General features: G+C 32.0%; 2 protein-coding genes across 3 annotated transcripts in view; one reads left to right on the forward strand and one right to left on the reverse strand.

Annotated features, from left to right (window-relative positions):
• Positions 1-1,341: 1,341 nt before the first annotated feature.
• The window catches only part of LOC111697061 (serine/threonine-protein kinase NIM1), a 34,082-nt gene continuing 19,968 nt past the window's right edge, over positions 1,342-15,455 (reverse strand). For both annotated transcript variants that reach the window (XM_023466937.1, XM_023466936.1), the window contains 7 exons: positions 15,223-15,325; positions 13,950-14,028; positions 13,311-13,424; positions 12,146-12,218; positions 5,756-5,804; positions 3,188-3,242; positions 1,342-2,001 (listed from right to left, as the gene is read on the reverse strand). In XM_023466937.1, the coding sequence (XP_023322705.1) occupies positions 1,845-2,001; positions 3,188-3,242; positions 5,756-5,804; positions 12,146-12,218; positions 13,311-13,424; positions 13,950-14,028; positions 15,223-15,325 (630 nt within the window). In that variant the 3' untranslated portion in view covers positions 1,342-1,844. The remainder of the gene's footprint in view (positions 2,002-3,187; positions 3,243-5,755; positions 5,805-12,145; positions 12,219-13,310; positions 13,425-13,949; positions 14,029-15,222; positions 15,326-15,455) is intronic.
• Positions 8,602-10,203, forward strand: LOC111697062 (innexin inx2). The gene has a single exon (XM_023466938.1). It carries the CDS (start codon positions 8,665-8,667, stop codon positions 9,754-9,756), a length of 1,092 nt encoding a protein of 363 aa, XP_023322706.1. The 5' UTR covers positions 8,602-8,664; the 3' UTR covers positions 9,757-10,203.

Here is a 15,455-nt window from a genome sequence, read left to right on the forward strand (position 1 = left end):
CGCGAGATTGCATTTTTTTTAATTGTTTAATGATTCTAAACGAAAAGCATAAAAACTTCTGCTGTGAACTAATGTTGCGAAAAAATTTGATCTCTAATCATTGAAAAAAGTAATTTTATTTATTCTTTTGTTTCAGCAAATATTTGATTCTTATCCTAAACGTTTCTCGTGGAGACGACAATCGAAGAAATATAAAGAAATCTACGAATATATTTTAGAAAATAAGAATTTTAAAAAAATTATCAGAGGCCGAATTTTTGAACCGCTTCTCAAATTTGAGACGCGGCTCAAACATGGTTGGTTCCACTTGAAATTGTATTCAGTGTTTCGAGATTTGAGCCGGCGTTCAATTGGATTCGGTTTTTGGCGGTTCAACGACTGGGTTTAAATTCTCTATATTCGGCCTATTTCTTTTAATAAACTGCATTTGCTTTAACAGCAAATTAGCTAATAGCAGAATGATTTTTGTAAAATGATCAAACAGTTTTAAAAATACGCTTCATGGGGTGGAGTCCATTCTGTGAATCCGTCTGGTAACCAGTTAATAAATGTTTTTACCCTCCTACGCAGCAATTATACAACATAAGTACAAGGTAGTAATCTCTGCTTGTTTGTTTGGATATCCGATCATAACTCAGCAACCCTTTCACCGATTTGCCTCAAATTTTGATTGGGGAACTCGGAGAACCACGGAAATGTTATTATCGGGATTTGAGATTCAAAGTTGAGTGGGCTAAAATCATGATTTAAGACCAAATGCGGGTAAACGGCGTTAATGAGTAACGTATGCAACGCTGGGTTCCTAAGCTAGTACACATACATAAGTATCACTGATATTAAATAAATCCTTGGTTGTATAGTACTAAACTTCAAGTTCGACTACCATACCTGGCCAGTCACTCCCTTTAAGAAATAAGTAAGCTCCATGACACACTGTTGACAAAATAATTTTTAGTTTTTAATTGCTTGCTATCGCGTAGCTATAAGGAATACACACCATGGTATCCTACCTTGTCTTTGTTTACAAAATAAGGTACTGCATGTCTGATTTTCTAATTCCTATATCCTTGCACCCCAATGTCGTAGACCTTAGATATTTCAAACTATGATTTCTGTTCGATAAAAAAATCTTGGTTTACAACACAAAGGTTTATGCACAATCAGGTTGCACTGATAAAGGGATCAGAAAATATGAGTTTCCTCCAAAGTACAAACAGTAGAAATATCGATAAACATAATCTTGAAAAATACAAGATTTATTAATATTTATAGTTTACTTCGATAATGGTTAAAATAAATAAACATATTTATAGTTTCATAAAACTTTTTATAGTGATTCAAAATAAATGTCAATTTAGCTAGTCTTTCATTTTTAATATAATGTGAATTCAACCAGAACAACTTCTGAACTGTTAAAAATGTTTTAAAATGTTTAAAAACGAAGTTTTAGCGTGTTTGGACCATTTTTAGACGATGTAAAAATCGAAAAAAAAAGGTCAGGTCAGACAGTATTTTTTAAAGTACAAAAGGAACTAATTTTTGCTAAACCTATATGTTTGCTACCTTATGTCATAGACCTTTGATATTTCAGACTTTAAACCCAACCTTCATAAAATTCAAAGGATTACATGACCAGGTTGCAAAGATAAAAGAAAGTAGATTTTGTGTTAAGTAATTTGTTCCATAGAAGGAAAATGGGTTTCATTATTTTACATAAAACTAGCACCATAGGGCCAAGAATGAATACGTTTGAGATCAAAAGCATGTTTAAATACGCGGCCCTTTCTCAGGGGGTTGGGGCAATACCTCCATATAATTTAAAGGGGGACTGGAGTTAGGGATTATCACAGAATATCACAGAAGCGAGAACGTTTAGTTGAGCTAGGTTCAAGTTTGACATTTCTCCAGGTAGCTATAGAAAGGGTTCTCTCCGAGCTAGATTTAGGTTGGGCGGAGGAGGACGGTATTCTCTCCGGGTCCTTGGATACTGCAGGGACGGGTCTGAAACAGAAAAATGCACTTTTAACATTTAATTGTTAGAATATTACATATACAGGACAATATATATAAGACATATAGATTGAGAGAAACTAAGTTTTTGCCACAAACTCGATTTTTCTAATCCCTAGCTGGCTTAAAAGGTTGGGCCCAAATTTGATGTTTTGGACATTTCTTTCTATAAAATGTCCCATGTCCTCTGTCCAGACATCCTAATAAAGAATTACAGTTTTAAATATAGAATTCCGATTAATTGTTCTGTAAATTTAGCTGACATTAAAACAAACTTAAAGGTTTGAAAATGAATTCATTGGAATTGATTAACAGAAAAGTTCAAATTGACATTCTATAAAACTAAACCTTAAAATTTAAAAATAAAGAACTTGAAATCAGAATTCATGATACTGTTGTCACGGAAATAAGGATTTGCAAATTATTTTTAAGACTTATTGAAAGTATATCACTGTTTGGTGGTTTGGTTTATTACTGTTTGGTGGTTTGGTTTATTACTGTTTAGTGGTTTGGTTTCTTACTGTCTGGTGGTTTGGTTTATTACTGTTTGTTGGTTTGGTTTATTACTGTTTGGTGGTTAGGAATTTATTACTGTTTGGTGGTTTGGTTTATTACTGTTTGGTGGTTGGGTTTATTACTGTTTGGTGGTTTGGTTAATTACTGTTTGGAGGTTGGGTTTATTACTGTTTGGTGGTTTGGTTTATTACTGTTTGGAGGTTTGGTTTATTACTGTTTAGTGGTTTGGTGTATTACTGTTTGGTGGTTTGGTTTATTACTGTTGGGTGTTTTTGGTTTATCACTGTTTTGTGGTTTGGTTTGTTACTGTTTGGTGGTTTGGTTTATTACTGTTTGGTGTTTGGTTTATTACTGTTTAGTGGTTTGGTGTATTACTGTTTGGTGGTTTGGTTTATTACTGTTGGGTGTTTTTGGTTTATCACTGTTTTGTGGTTTGGTTTGTTACTGTTTGGTGGTTTGGTTTATTACTGTTTGGTTGTTGGGAATTTATTACTGTTTGGTCTTTTTGGTTTATCACTGTTTTACTGTTTGGTGGTTTGGTTTGTTACTGTTTGGTGGTTTGGGTTATTACTGTTTGGTGGTTTGGTTTATCACTTTTTTGTGGTTTGGTTAGAAAGTTTGTTGCTAATAATATTATTCAAAATATCTGTTACGATATTACCTGAGTTCTGGTGGAGGGGCGTTTAGATACTTGTTCATGAGCATCCTGTACGATCCTAGAAATAAAAACATTTAAATTTTATAATAATTCAAACTTTCTTGTTTTTTAAATTTTTTTTTCATATCATTACAAAGTGAAATAGAATTTTTTAAGCGGAACATAAATACTGCTTTTGCCCTAATATGAAATTAGTATGTGCTATAATATAAAAATTTAATTTTTAACACCTTTTTCACTTTGTAAAAGTAAAAAGTCGAAAGTTTTTTCTGAATTAGTACGCTGTCATGGATGTTATTAAACAAAGGACAATGCTAGCCCCAGATAAACAGAATTCATAGTCTGAAAAATCTCAGGTCTACAAAGATAAAGAGAAAAGAAAATCAAAGTTTGTGGCGAAAAGATCAATTCCTTTGTTGTACATTTAAAATAACACTGATATTATTTCAGGAGACTGCCTCAACATGAAGTATTTACACATAATAGTAATAATGACATAATAAGTAGCTAAATATCAATTAATACTAAATACTTCCTGGAAAAGGATTAATAAAAAATATTATTTTCATCATTTAGAGTTTCTCTTTCTTTATTATGTCTGTCTGACGAGACGACCTTCAAACATGTAAAGTGTTCCAATAAACATGGGAGTAAAGTGACGACTTCTAGGTCGTCTTTTTTCCGCGCGGCATTATTACGTAAACTTAATTTAGTAGTTTCCCAGTTAAAACAGTTAACATGCAATTGTAAGTTCCAAAGTTTGGAGTTTCATAACAATTTTTTCATTTTCAAAATTGACGGAGAATAAAGAAACTTTTCAATACGTCTCTTTATTCCCATGTTTATTGGGACACCCTGGATCTATGTAAACGGAGTGTTTATCAGGAAACCCTAATTAAATTTAATCCACCTATTAAATAGAAAAAAATAAGGTTTAATCTTCATAACAATTGATGTGAGAAGATTTAAAGGAATATATATACTTTGCTTGTCTGTCTGTATGTTTGTGTCCAATAAGCGTCAAAACAGCTGAACCGATCGGGTCGAATTTTTCTTGGGACCTCACATGACCCCAGGGAAGTTTTATGGATGATCAAAATTTTATCATTTAACCTCCAACAAAATTGGATTTTCATTAAAGGAATAGAGTTTTTACCACAAACATATATTTTCAAATTCTTATATCTTTGCAACCTAATGGTGTAAACCTTTGATATATCAAACCTAGATTTTTAATCTAACATAATTCATAGTTTGAAATATCTAAGGTCTACGACATTGGGCGGCAAAGATATGGGATTAGGAAACCAGAGTTTGGACGCGAAGCGCCTTGAAAGCCTAGTTATTTTAAATGAAACTATATGTAAAGAGTTACATGTCTTATTCTCAACGGAACCCTTAGAACCTTTTCTAAAAAAATGCTAAAGATATTCTTATTTTTTTTCTGAAAACTGATAATTTTAAAAGACGGTCTCTTTATTCTTAAAGCGACTGCGGATTTTTGTAGAGACAAGTAATAAATTACTACGAATATTTGAAGGAAAGAAAGATGAAGATGTTTTCCGGATTATGACACAAATAAAGGTTTAAATGATCCATTATAAAATATTTCTTGAATGAATTCATTGTTTCACTTTATATAAAATTCATATTTTTACAACTTAATTGTTCAGCAAAAAATTAAAACTAAATAAAAAAAAAATATCATGATAACTTAGAACAAAGATATTCATTCAACGTCTGGTGAAATAAAAAATATAAATTTTTTTATCCCGGCATAAAATTTAATCTATTTAATTCATTAATTATTAAGAAAATTAAGATAATGAAGTTCAATACGGGTAAATTAATAATTTAATAATTGAATATTGTCGGCAGATGAGTCAGTAACCAAGTAAAATATTAAATTAATTTATCATTTGATAAATCAACAAATGATTAAAAAGAATTAATTACTCGCCACAAACTTCAATTTTCTAATGATTGTATCTCTGTATAGTCTTAACCTTTAATATTTCAAACTTTGAACATTTGATCTAAAATAATTCATAGTTTAAAATATCATGGCGTGGAAAAATATAAGGATTATAAAATCAGAGTTTGTATATAATAAGTTACTTTTTTTATCGATCTGTAAATGGTGAACTGATATACGATTGAATTAATCAAATTATTTACAAATACGTAAAAGGTAATTGATTAATGATTGAATTCTTTAAAAAAATTACAAATCGGTAAATGGATATATACGATTGAATTTATAAATTTATTTACAAATGGGTAACATTATAAATTGGTAAATTGATTTACAATTGAATCTTAAAATTATTTTCCAACGAGTAAAATAGTAGATTAATAAACTAAATCAAAAATTCGTAGATTTACAGAAATAAAAGAAGAAACGGTAGGTGGGATCTTATTCTTTGGACTTTAATTGACATATTGATGATTAATGATTTGGTAAAAAGAAATTCTTTTTGGGAAAAGGACTGATAGGATATAAAGTAATGAATTGATTTACAGATCAATTGATTGATATATTTGATTGATTTGATTGCTTTATTTGATTACCTATGGCTCGACTGCGTATTCCTAGTCCCATCTCCAGGCTAAATTCTTTCTAGATAAACCATTCATTGAAGAAATAATTCGCAGATTTGATCAAAAAAATTAAAATACAAAAATATTTTTTTTTTCAATTAACCATACTCCAAGAATTTCTAAAAGTGCTACTAAATATCATACAAGTCATTTCTGAAAGACTACATTTCTGAAAGACTACATTTCTGAAAGACTACATTTTTCAAACAAATTTAAGGAACTCTCACTTTTAACCTCCATCCCACTTCCCCCCCCCCACCCCCTCAAAAAAAACACTCCAAAAAACCTTGGAAAGAAAAAAGGACAAAGATGTGCTAAATGTTTTCTGATTCTTATATTTACACATTTTGTTGTTAAAAAGGATGTGATAGATTTACAAATCTCTTCTATAAATATTAATTTAGAAAAAATGATTTTGTAAATCATTTTAAAATATCATTTTTATAGTACAGTCGTCGTCGTATATATCAATACAATGAAGGCGACTTTCGATTTAAATTTTAGATTTATACCAAGCTTTTTAATATCATGGATACACATAAACATGGAAACAAAGAGAAGTTGCCAATTAACAGCTTCTCTTTGTTTACTTGTAATTCAAATAAGCTTGTTAGAGACAAAACCTAAATAGAAAAGTCGTCTTCATTGTATTGATATAAACGCCGACCTCTGTATATACAACTTAAACTAAAAATTATCCAATCCCAGACAGTGGAGGTGTATTTTTATGTTTAAAAAACTGATTTAAATCCAGTAATTAAAGAGATAACAATCTCCACTCCCACAACTAGTTTTCTTAGTTGCCAAATTTTTGTTTTTAAAAAGACTTTAAAAATACTGTTTTCAATGGGATTTTAGATTAAATTCAGAGTTTTTAAGTGTTTATTGTGAGAGGAAAAAGAATTGACAATCCTATATACATAGGTCCAGACAGCTATGAAAAGTTTCAAGACTGGGTCGCCTTTCAAGGCCTTGAATTATACCACACTAACTGACGTATAATTTTCTGTGGCCCAAGACATGTAAATTTTAAAACTATAAGGCACTTGCTTGTAGATTTAGCTTAAAAGAAGTAACTGGCAAAATTCTCTTTTTTTTTTATTGAGAGCTTGCCACTTAGAATCCCTGTGCCAGTGTGCCTAGCTTTTTTTAAAAATTACTTTTCGAATTGTGTAATGTATTCGTTATTTGTTAATTTTAGAAAATAAAAAGTATCTATAAAACTTTGGGGGGCCAGCCAATCAAAACAACCAGAAATGGTTAAGCTGTAGCCCTGGTTAATGATTGTTTAGTAAAAAATTAAAAAATGTAAAATGTATTTATTATATATATTATATATTATATATATTATAATGTTAGCCGAAATATATATCTACCTATCTATCTATCTAGCTCATTTGTACTGATTTTAAAAATTCATACTTAACCGTAAGGCAGCTCTAGACCAATAAAATTTGTTAGAGTGCAAAACCGGTAAACATTCAAGGCTATTTTTAGACTTTCAGTTCAAATTGACTTTTCGGATTTAAGCTTCGCTCATTAGCACTCTTAAAAAAAATAAATTATATGTTATTATTTTGGGTTCAATTGGTTCAATTGCAGCATATATAAAGTTTAAAAGTAATGTTCAGAACAAAGGTAAGTTGGACCATAATTCCAAAACATGCAACGGTGACAGTTGAAACCGGGGTTTAGATTGAATTGTAAGGTTTGCATAGTGTGACCCATAAAACTTTGGAAAAGGAAGACGACCGTTAGACTCAAGTAAAATTTCAAAAAGTACTTAAACACATAAGTTGTGCATTGTGCAGTGTGCACAGACCGATTTTACTTAATTAGCTGATTTTCAATTTACTGGTAAACCTATTTGCTTTACAACAACATCAAATATAACGCATAAGATTGCTTAAATATCGTCTTTATGTCTTATGAGAGTCACTAAATTAAATTTGCTGTTAAGATAGAAAAATAAATACATAATTATTTTTGAGAAGTTTACCTAAAAACAGGAACTAGTAATATACCGCTTAACTTAATATGTTTTGTCTTTAATACATAATAGAACAAAGCGTTTTTTTATTTTGTTTCTCCCATAGATTAAAATGTATATTTCAAATTAGTTTGAAAACTAAACTGGTTCCTTGTCAATTATTGTTTAAATGTCAAATCTTATTATTCAGTTCACTAAGGAAGATCATTACCCCCCCCCCCCCCCTCCTTCGGGCGTTTATTAACTTGTACTTTAAGACTGAAAGAATGAAAAAAGTATAAAACATTAATTCTGAAAGATTAGGACTAAAACCGTACTATGTACGTACATTTTTGAGCCCCTCCCCCATCAATTTTTTTTGTTTCGTCTAAATGCTAAAGAATATTTTTCAGTAAAAAGACATTTTTTATGGTTTTTTTAGGTGAAAGAATTACAGCAAAAAAGTATATAAAAACTTAAATTAAAATCCTATATTTCTACATTCTCCAAGTTTTATCTTCCTAATTAAAAAAGAAAAAATTATATAATCAATGAAAACTAAAATTTTTAAAGTTTCATTAGAAAAATTTATTAATTAATTTCAATTTTTTTTGTTGTTGGCAATTTAAATGTTAATATTTACGCAGTTTTGTGGTGGGGAATTACCCTTGTGTACGAAGTTTCCCCGTGAAAAAGCTTGTATACAGTGTTTAATAACCTTCACTTTTTTATTTTAAATACCCTTATTCAATTGCTTTGGCGAAAATTCAAGAATTCTTTTACAAAAAATGTGTCTTTTTCAAAAGATTTAGATAAGGGTTGAATAAATAGAGATAAGTGTGTTTCTTGAGAACATATTTATACAGTAGTAAACAAGTGTTACTAGCATATAGTTGGATTCAGCTGAACTATGGCCCCGCAAGCAATTAGAAAACCTCCTTTTGTGAACCACCTACTCAACTGGTTTAAACGAGACGAACCGTCAACCGATAATTTTTTATTCCAACTTCATCATCAGTACACAACCTTCATCATCATGTTCGGGTTCCTCTTCATCTTCATCGAGAACTACCTGGACGGAAGAGCAATCACTTGTCAGGGAGGGGATCAGTATACCAAGGCCTACTGCTGGATCCATGGATCATCCTATGTCGGAAAGCATCTACAGGGTGAAGTTACAGGTTGCTTTGTACACCCTGATATTGTAGTATCTGCTAATAATGAGCCTGTAACATCATATTATCTCTGGTTACCCCTCCTACTCACCTTCTGTTTTCTATTCGCCAAATTACCGCGAAATATCTGGCGAAGTGGTTTTGAAGGAGGGAAAATAAAGAATATTCTCCAAGACAACAAGAATCTAAACATTAAAGCTATTCATTCAAACTTTCAAGATGAACGAGGTTTCTTCTTCATGTATCAGATTAAATTCATGATTTGTGAGATCTTAAACCTTGTCATGATTGGGCTCAGTATCTGGACAACTCACATCCTTCTCAGGTCCAAGTTCCAAGGATATGGTCCTGCAGTTCTTAAATATCTATTCTTCGATGTTAACTCTGGCAAAGAACCAGTGCATAATCCTATGTGTGAAGTATTCCCTACAGAAGTTGGATGTAGAATCCGTGTAGGATCTCCAGCTGGGGGTATAGAGGAGCACAACTATCTCTGTATACTCAGTAATAATCTTTTTAATCAAAAATACTTTTTACTCCTTTGGGTTTGGTGGATTTGTCTGGCAATCCTATCCATCCTGGGACTAATATACAGATGTGCAAGAATAGCACTCCCAGATTTCTCCAGGTATGTGTTATCACTGTCCGTGAAATCTGTCAAGTTGGAGAACTTGAAGCTGAGCAGCGGGGACTGTTTTGTGCTGGACCGACTGAACAAGAACATGATCCCACGGCAGATGAATCTTCTACTGGAGGAGATACAAACCAGACAGATTAAGCAAGAAAATGAAGAGAATACTGATATTTCAGTACTTTTAGACAAATAAGCTCGATAAAATAAAATTGTTTAGATGATGCAGATGGAAGAAGTCTAAAGAATGAGACTTTAACAAACATGGAGGTTACTCCAGAGATGATAAAAAAAAAACAATCATAGGCTGCATACTAGAACATTTCTACTGTTTCTTTTTGGCTACTGTTGAACTATTGAGAAAATCGTAGATGTCAGCTGTTACAGTGGAACAGAGTGTAGTAGAATACGAGAAGTCGGGATCAGGGCGCCAAGAACTGCACACTGGGTATACAAACGACTAATATGCATAATGGATCATCCGGTTTTTTTAATCGTAATGTAGGTCATATACTGAAATTATAATCTCAACTATGCTATATAGATATTTTAGTTTATTAATTGTAATGTAATTTCTCTGTTATCTAATTGTGTTATCGTTTCAATATTTTATGTAATATATAATATATCTAGATAATATGTATTTCTGATAAAATTATCAAGACAGAGAGATGAGTGATTTAGATTTATAACCTGCACTAAGAAACAAAGGTCATAATTTAGGGATGCAATTCTCGACCTCAGTCTTATCTATCGATCTTAGTTGGCAGTTGCGAAGGGGTGCAACAGTTCCCCTGAGCAAGTTTAAAAGGGGTATAACCTTATCCTAAATTTAAGTTTAGTTTAGAATGCCATTGAGAGTATTAGAAAAAGCTCTGCAATACTATTAAAAAGATATATTTTAATCAAATAGATTCTAGTACAATAGGTGGCAAAGTAGAATTTGTACACTCTCAGTACAGCTGTTTTCGTCACAAGTGTCAACTTGGTTTTTTTTGTCCGACAAAATTATTGATAGTGATAATTTTAGAACAAAGTGCTTATCTTACAGTAAAATAATTGCAATTTCATGTGTTCTTTATTTTCTGTTTTTACACTTTTTTATTTAATCTTAGAAACCATGTCAACAAAAACGAGAAAATTTCGTTTTCCTTGTTATATTTGACACTTGTGACGTCATGTATAATTGTTCCATTTCTCTGTTGCCACCAATTGTACTTGATAATCTATTTGGTTTTAATAATTAAATAACAAGACGAAGGCCTTTGATCGTTACTGCAGCTTGAACCTGAATGGGCCTCACTGCGATTTAATGGTCTCACGCTCTCCAGCAAAAATCGTTGAGAATTTTGCCAATTACTTTTAAAAAACCAAATCTAACAAGAAGTGCTTTACAGTGCTAAAATGTACATGTAAAGGGCTACAGAAAAGCAAAAGTGAGTTAGAGCAGAAAAATCTAAGCTTAGGGCGTTGTGACACTTCAAAGTCAACCCAGTCTTAAAAATTGATGAGACTGTTTATAAGGAGGCTGAATCTATGTGGCGCCTATAGAGTGATTCAAGAATGAAAAATGTGTTTACAGGAACTGATTACTCGCCACAAGCTCTAGTTTTCTTAAACTTAATCTTTGCAACCTGATGGTTGTGAAGAAGGGTTAGAAATTTAGAGTTTTTTGATTGTGGCAGGTGTTCAGTTCTTCTAGCTCTATTAAATCAAAACCGCCAACTTTTTTGAAAGAAAAAGCAACAAAAAAGGGTACCGAGTAGGGGGAGACCGGCTATGTAGGGTAGATAAACCGAGTATGCAGCGCTTTGGACAAATTCTTTAGGATTCATTTGAGACATAAAAAACTTTTCCACGATGTATTTGTGGAAAAATTCTTTAGGATTCATTTGAGAAATATAAAACTTTTTAAAGATCTGTAAATCCTAAGTTTGAGCGCATAGTCACCATTCAAAATCACGAATTTGGGTGGGTACGTTTTCAGAATCGATTTTTTTAAATTATTAAATAACGACGAAGAAAAAATTATACAGTAAACTAAATAGATGGTTAGGAACCAGGGAGCACGGAATAGAAGGGAGAGACAACTGACGCGGTTCGCCCTACCATATGATTATACATGCTTTGCAGACGAAGTACTCCATTTAGTAGGGCCCCACAGGAAAAATATGTATTGGCGAAACTGGTCAAAGAAAATTGAAAGTTTTGTCTGATCAAGTATGAATTGGATATTAATGTTTATAACTTTGAAAACTTATTATTTTCAATTGTTGTATTTCTACAAAAGAAAATGTGCATTTCTACTGCAGGAAAACGTATCAGATTTAAACACTTATAAACCCAGAAGAACGACAATATCTTCCACATTATTTATAAGATAAAGGTTTCAAGGGTACTGTTGTGAATCAGACATTGCTATCTTTGCATGGAGGGTCACTTGAAATTACTATTCCATTTCCTTTAATGTGAAATGAGTAATGACATCTTCTTCAAACAGTGATAACTTGAGAATACATTTTCTGGTTTTTTTTTGGCGAAAGTCTTGTTTAGTTTGAATTCATAAATTTGATGGTTTAATATCCCTGAGTTATTCCAAGTGAATTTAACTCCTTCAAAACATTTTTCTCCAGGTCAGATTGATTCTCTGCTCCGATCCTGTAAATGTGAAATGAGGCAAATGTGATTATACTTCTTTATTCAATTGGAAACACCGCTAAAACATATATTTCTTTGAAAAACTTGCTATTTTGTGAGCTTTCAACTGTAAGAAAATCAAAATATTTTTCGAGTGACATTTTTAAATCTTAATTTAAACATTCCCAACCCGGGGCATATGAAGTCTCACAAAAAACCTGTTTTTAAGCACTATACTTTATACCTTGGATATAGAATAAAGGCAGTATTCTGTTTTAAAATACAACTACAGTGAAACCCTTCATAACGAATACATTAGAAGAATTTATCAAATGTCGTCTTGACAATTTTTCAATGAATTTTATACTATATTACGTAAATTTCAGTATTTGCGAAAATAAATGAATAGCCATGAATATGCGGGAACAGTTTTAAAGAGTTCCATGTAATCATTTAATTAACAAACTAAATATCTGCAACATTCCATTATCAGAAAGTGAAGAATACGACATTTGATGAATTCTTTCGATGTATTCTTTATTAAGGGTTTCACTGCATATACATTGGATATAGAATACAGGCAGTATTCTGTATCAAAGCACTATACTATATACCTTGGATATAGAATATAGCCAGTATTCTGTATCAAAGCACTACTATATACCTTGGATATAGAATACAGGCAATATCCTGTATCAAAGCACTACTATATACCTTGGATACAGAATACAGGCAGTATCCTGTATCAAAGCACTACTATATACCTTGGATATAGAATACAGGCAGTATCATGTATCAAAGCACTACTATATACCTTGGATATAGAATACAGGCAGTATCCTGTATCAAAGCACTACTATATACCTTGGATATGGAATACAGGCAATATCCTGTATCAAAGCACTACTATATACCTTGGATATAGAATACAGGCAGTATTCTATATCCAAGTACTACTGTATACCTTGGATATAGAATACAGGCAGTATACTGTATCAAAGCACTACTATATACCTTGGATATAGAATACAGGCAATATCCTGTATCAAAGCACTACTATATACCTTGATATAGAATACAGCCAGTATCATGTATCAAAGCACTACTATATACCTTGGATATGGAATAAAGACAGTATCGTCTGATATCCACGGAGTATCCTGAAGCCATGCACTGCTTGCTAGTTCAGGCATTTTGCACCTTGAACTAGGATTTCTCTGCAGTAAACTAAATTTTCAATTTATAAATAATTGTTTACTGAGGCAAAAACTTTTGTCTGGTAAAGCGATTTTACCCCGTCGACTAAAATTGATATTCACAGTGTAACTTTTGAATCGAAGGATTTAAATTTAATTATAGAGATATTAAAGGTATTTCCGTCAAGATCTAATAAAAGTGGGTTGAAGAAAGGGTTAACCAAGTCCAACAACTTAAATTGAACTGTCGGGGAAGTGATTACACTAAGCGCGTTAAGAACAGAGTTAAACTTTAAAAATGACATAAACATAAACAAGAACCAACCGAAAATGTATTTTTTAAATGTTTCTATTAGAGTTAAAACAACTTTTTGCGATAAAATCTTAAATACATGAATTTAAAACGATAATAAAACTCAGTTTTTACTTAATCCAAAGATATTTCACGAATAAAATGGTGTCAAACCTTAATAATCTATTATATAGAATTGTGGAAGATAATTTTTAACAAATGTTTATAATACAAATCAAGTATTTATAATATTTGCTTACGGACCTGTCAATCAAAGATTTACAAGAGTCGGATAGATTCGGTGGATGGAAGTAAGAACCCTCCAATATAGCATGTTTCAATCCTAAAACAAGGATTAGGAAGGTTAAGAGTAAAAACCCTCCAATATAGCATGCTTCAATCCTAAAACAAGGATTATGAAGGTTAATAGTAAGAACCCCCAATATAGCATACTTCAGGTTAGGAGGATGGAAGTAAGAACCCTCCAATATAGCATGTTTCAATCCTAAAACAAGGATTAGGAATGTTAAGAGTAAGAACCCTCCAATATAGCATGTTTCAATCCTAAAACAAGGATTAGGAAGGTTAGGTGGATGGAAGTAAGAACCCTACAATAAAGCGTGTTCAATCCTAAAACAAGGATTAGGAAGGTAAGGAGGATGGAAGTACGAACCCTCCAATAAAGCGTGTTCAATCCTAAAAAAAAGATAGGAAGGTTAGGAGTAAGAACCCCAATATAGCGCACTTCAGGTTAGGAGGATTGGAGTAAGAACCCTGCAATAAAGCGTGTTTCAATAATAAAACAAGGATTAGGATGGTTAAGAAGGTTAGGAGTAAGAACCCTCCAATACAGCGTGTTTCAATACTAAAACAAGGATTAGGATGGTTAGGAAGGTTAGGAGGAAGGAAGTAATAACCGTCTAATAAAGCGTGTTTCAATACTAAAACAAGGATTAAGAAGGTAAGGAAGACTATGAGTAAGAACCCTCAATATATCGTGCGTTAATCCCAAAACAAGGATTTGGAAAGTTAGGAGTAAAAACCCTCCAATATAGCATGTTTCAATCCCAAAACAAGGATTAGGAAGGTTAGGAGTAAGAACCTCCAATATAGCATGTTTCAATCCTAAAACAAGAAGTAGGAAGGTTAAGAGTAAAAAACCCTCCAATATTGCGAGCTTCAGTCCTAAAACAAGGATTAGGAAGGTTAGGTGGATGGAAGTAAGAACCCTCATATAAAGCGTATTTCAATCATAAATCAAGGATTGGGAAGGTTAGGAGGATGAAGAACCCTCCAATAAAGCGTGTTCAATCCTAAAACAAGGATTAGGAAGGTTAGGAGGATGGAAGTAAAAACCCTCCAATAAAGTGTGTTCAATCCTAAAACAATAAAATTTTCCAAAATAAAACCTTTCAGAGTCTCAAGTAACTGAAAAATCTAAAGAAATAGTGTCAAATAATGGCTACAATGCGAGAAAACTTTTATTTCATTTTATGTAATCAGAATGAGCATTTTACTAACATTTAATTTTACTAACCTGATACAGTTGCTGATTTAAAAGGCATATTTCCTGTGACAAGGAAATATAAAAGGATTCCAAGAGCCCACATATCAACATGGGGTCCAATATAGTGATCATCCTAGAACACGGGAGATATATAGTGATCATCCTAGAATACAGGAGATATTTAGAGATCATCCTAGAATACAGGAGATATTTAGAGATCATCCTAGAATACAGGAGATATTTAGAGATCATCCTAGAATACA

This window comes from Eurytemora carolleeae, unplaced genomic scaffold (assembly GCF_000591075.1).
Source record: "Eurytemora carolleeae unplaced genomic scaffold, Eaff_2.0 scaffold274, whole genome shotgun sequence".
NCBI classification, from domain to species: Eukaryota; Metazoa; Arthropoda; class Copepoda; order Calanoida; family Temoridae; genus Eurytemora; species Eurytemora carolleeae.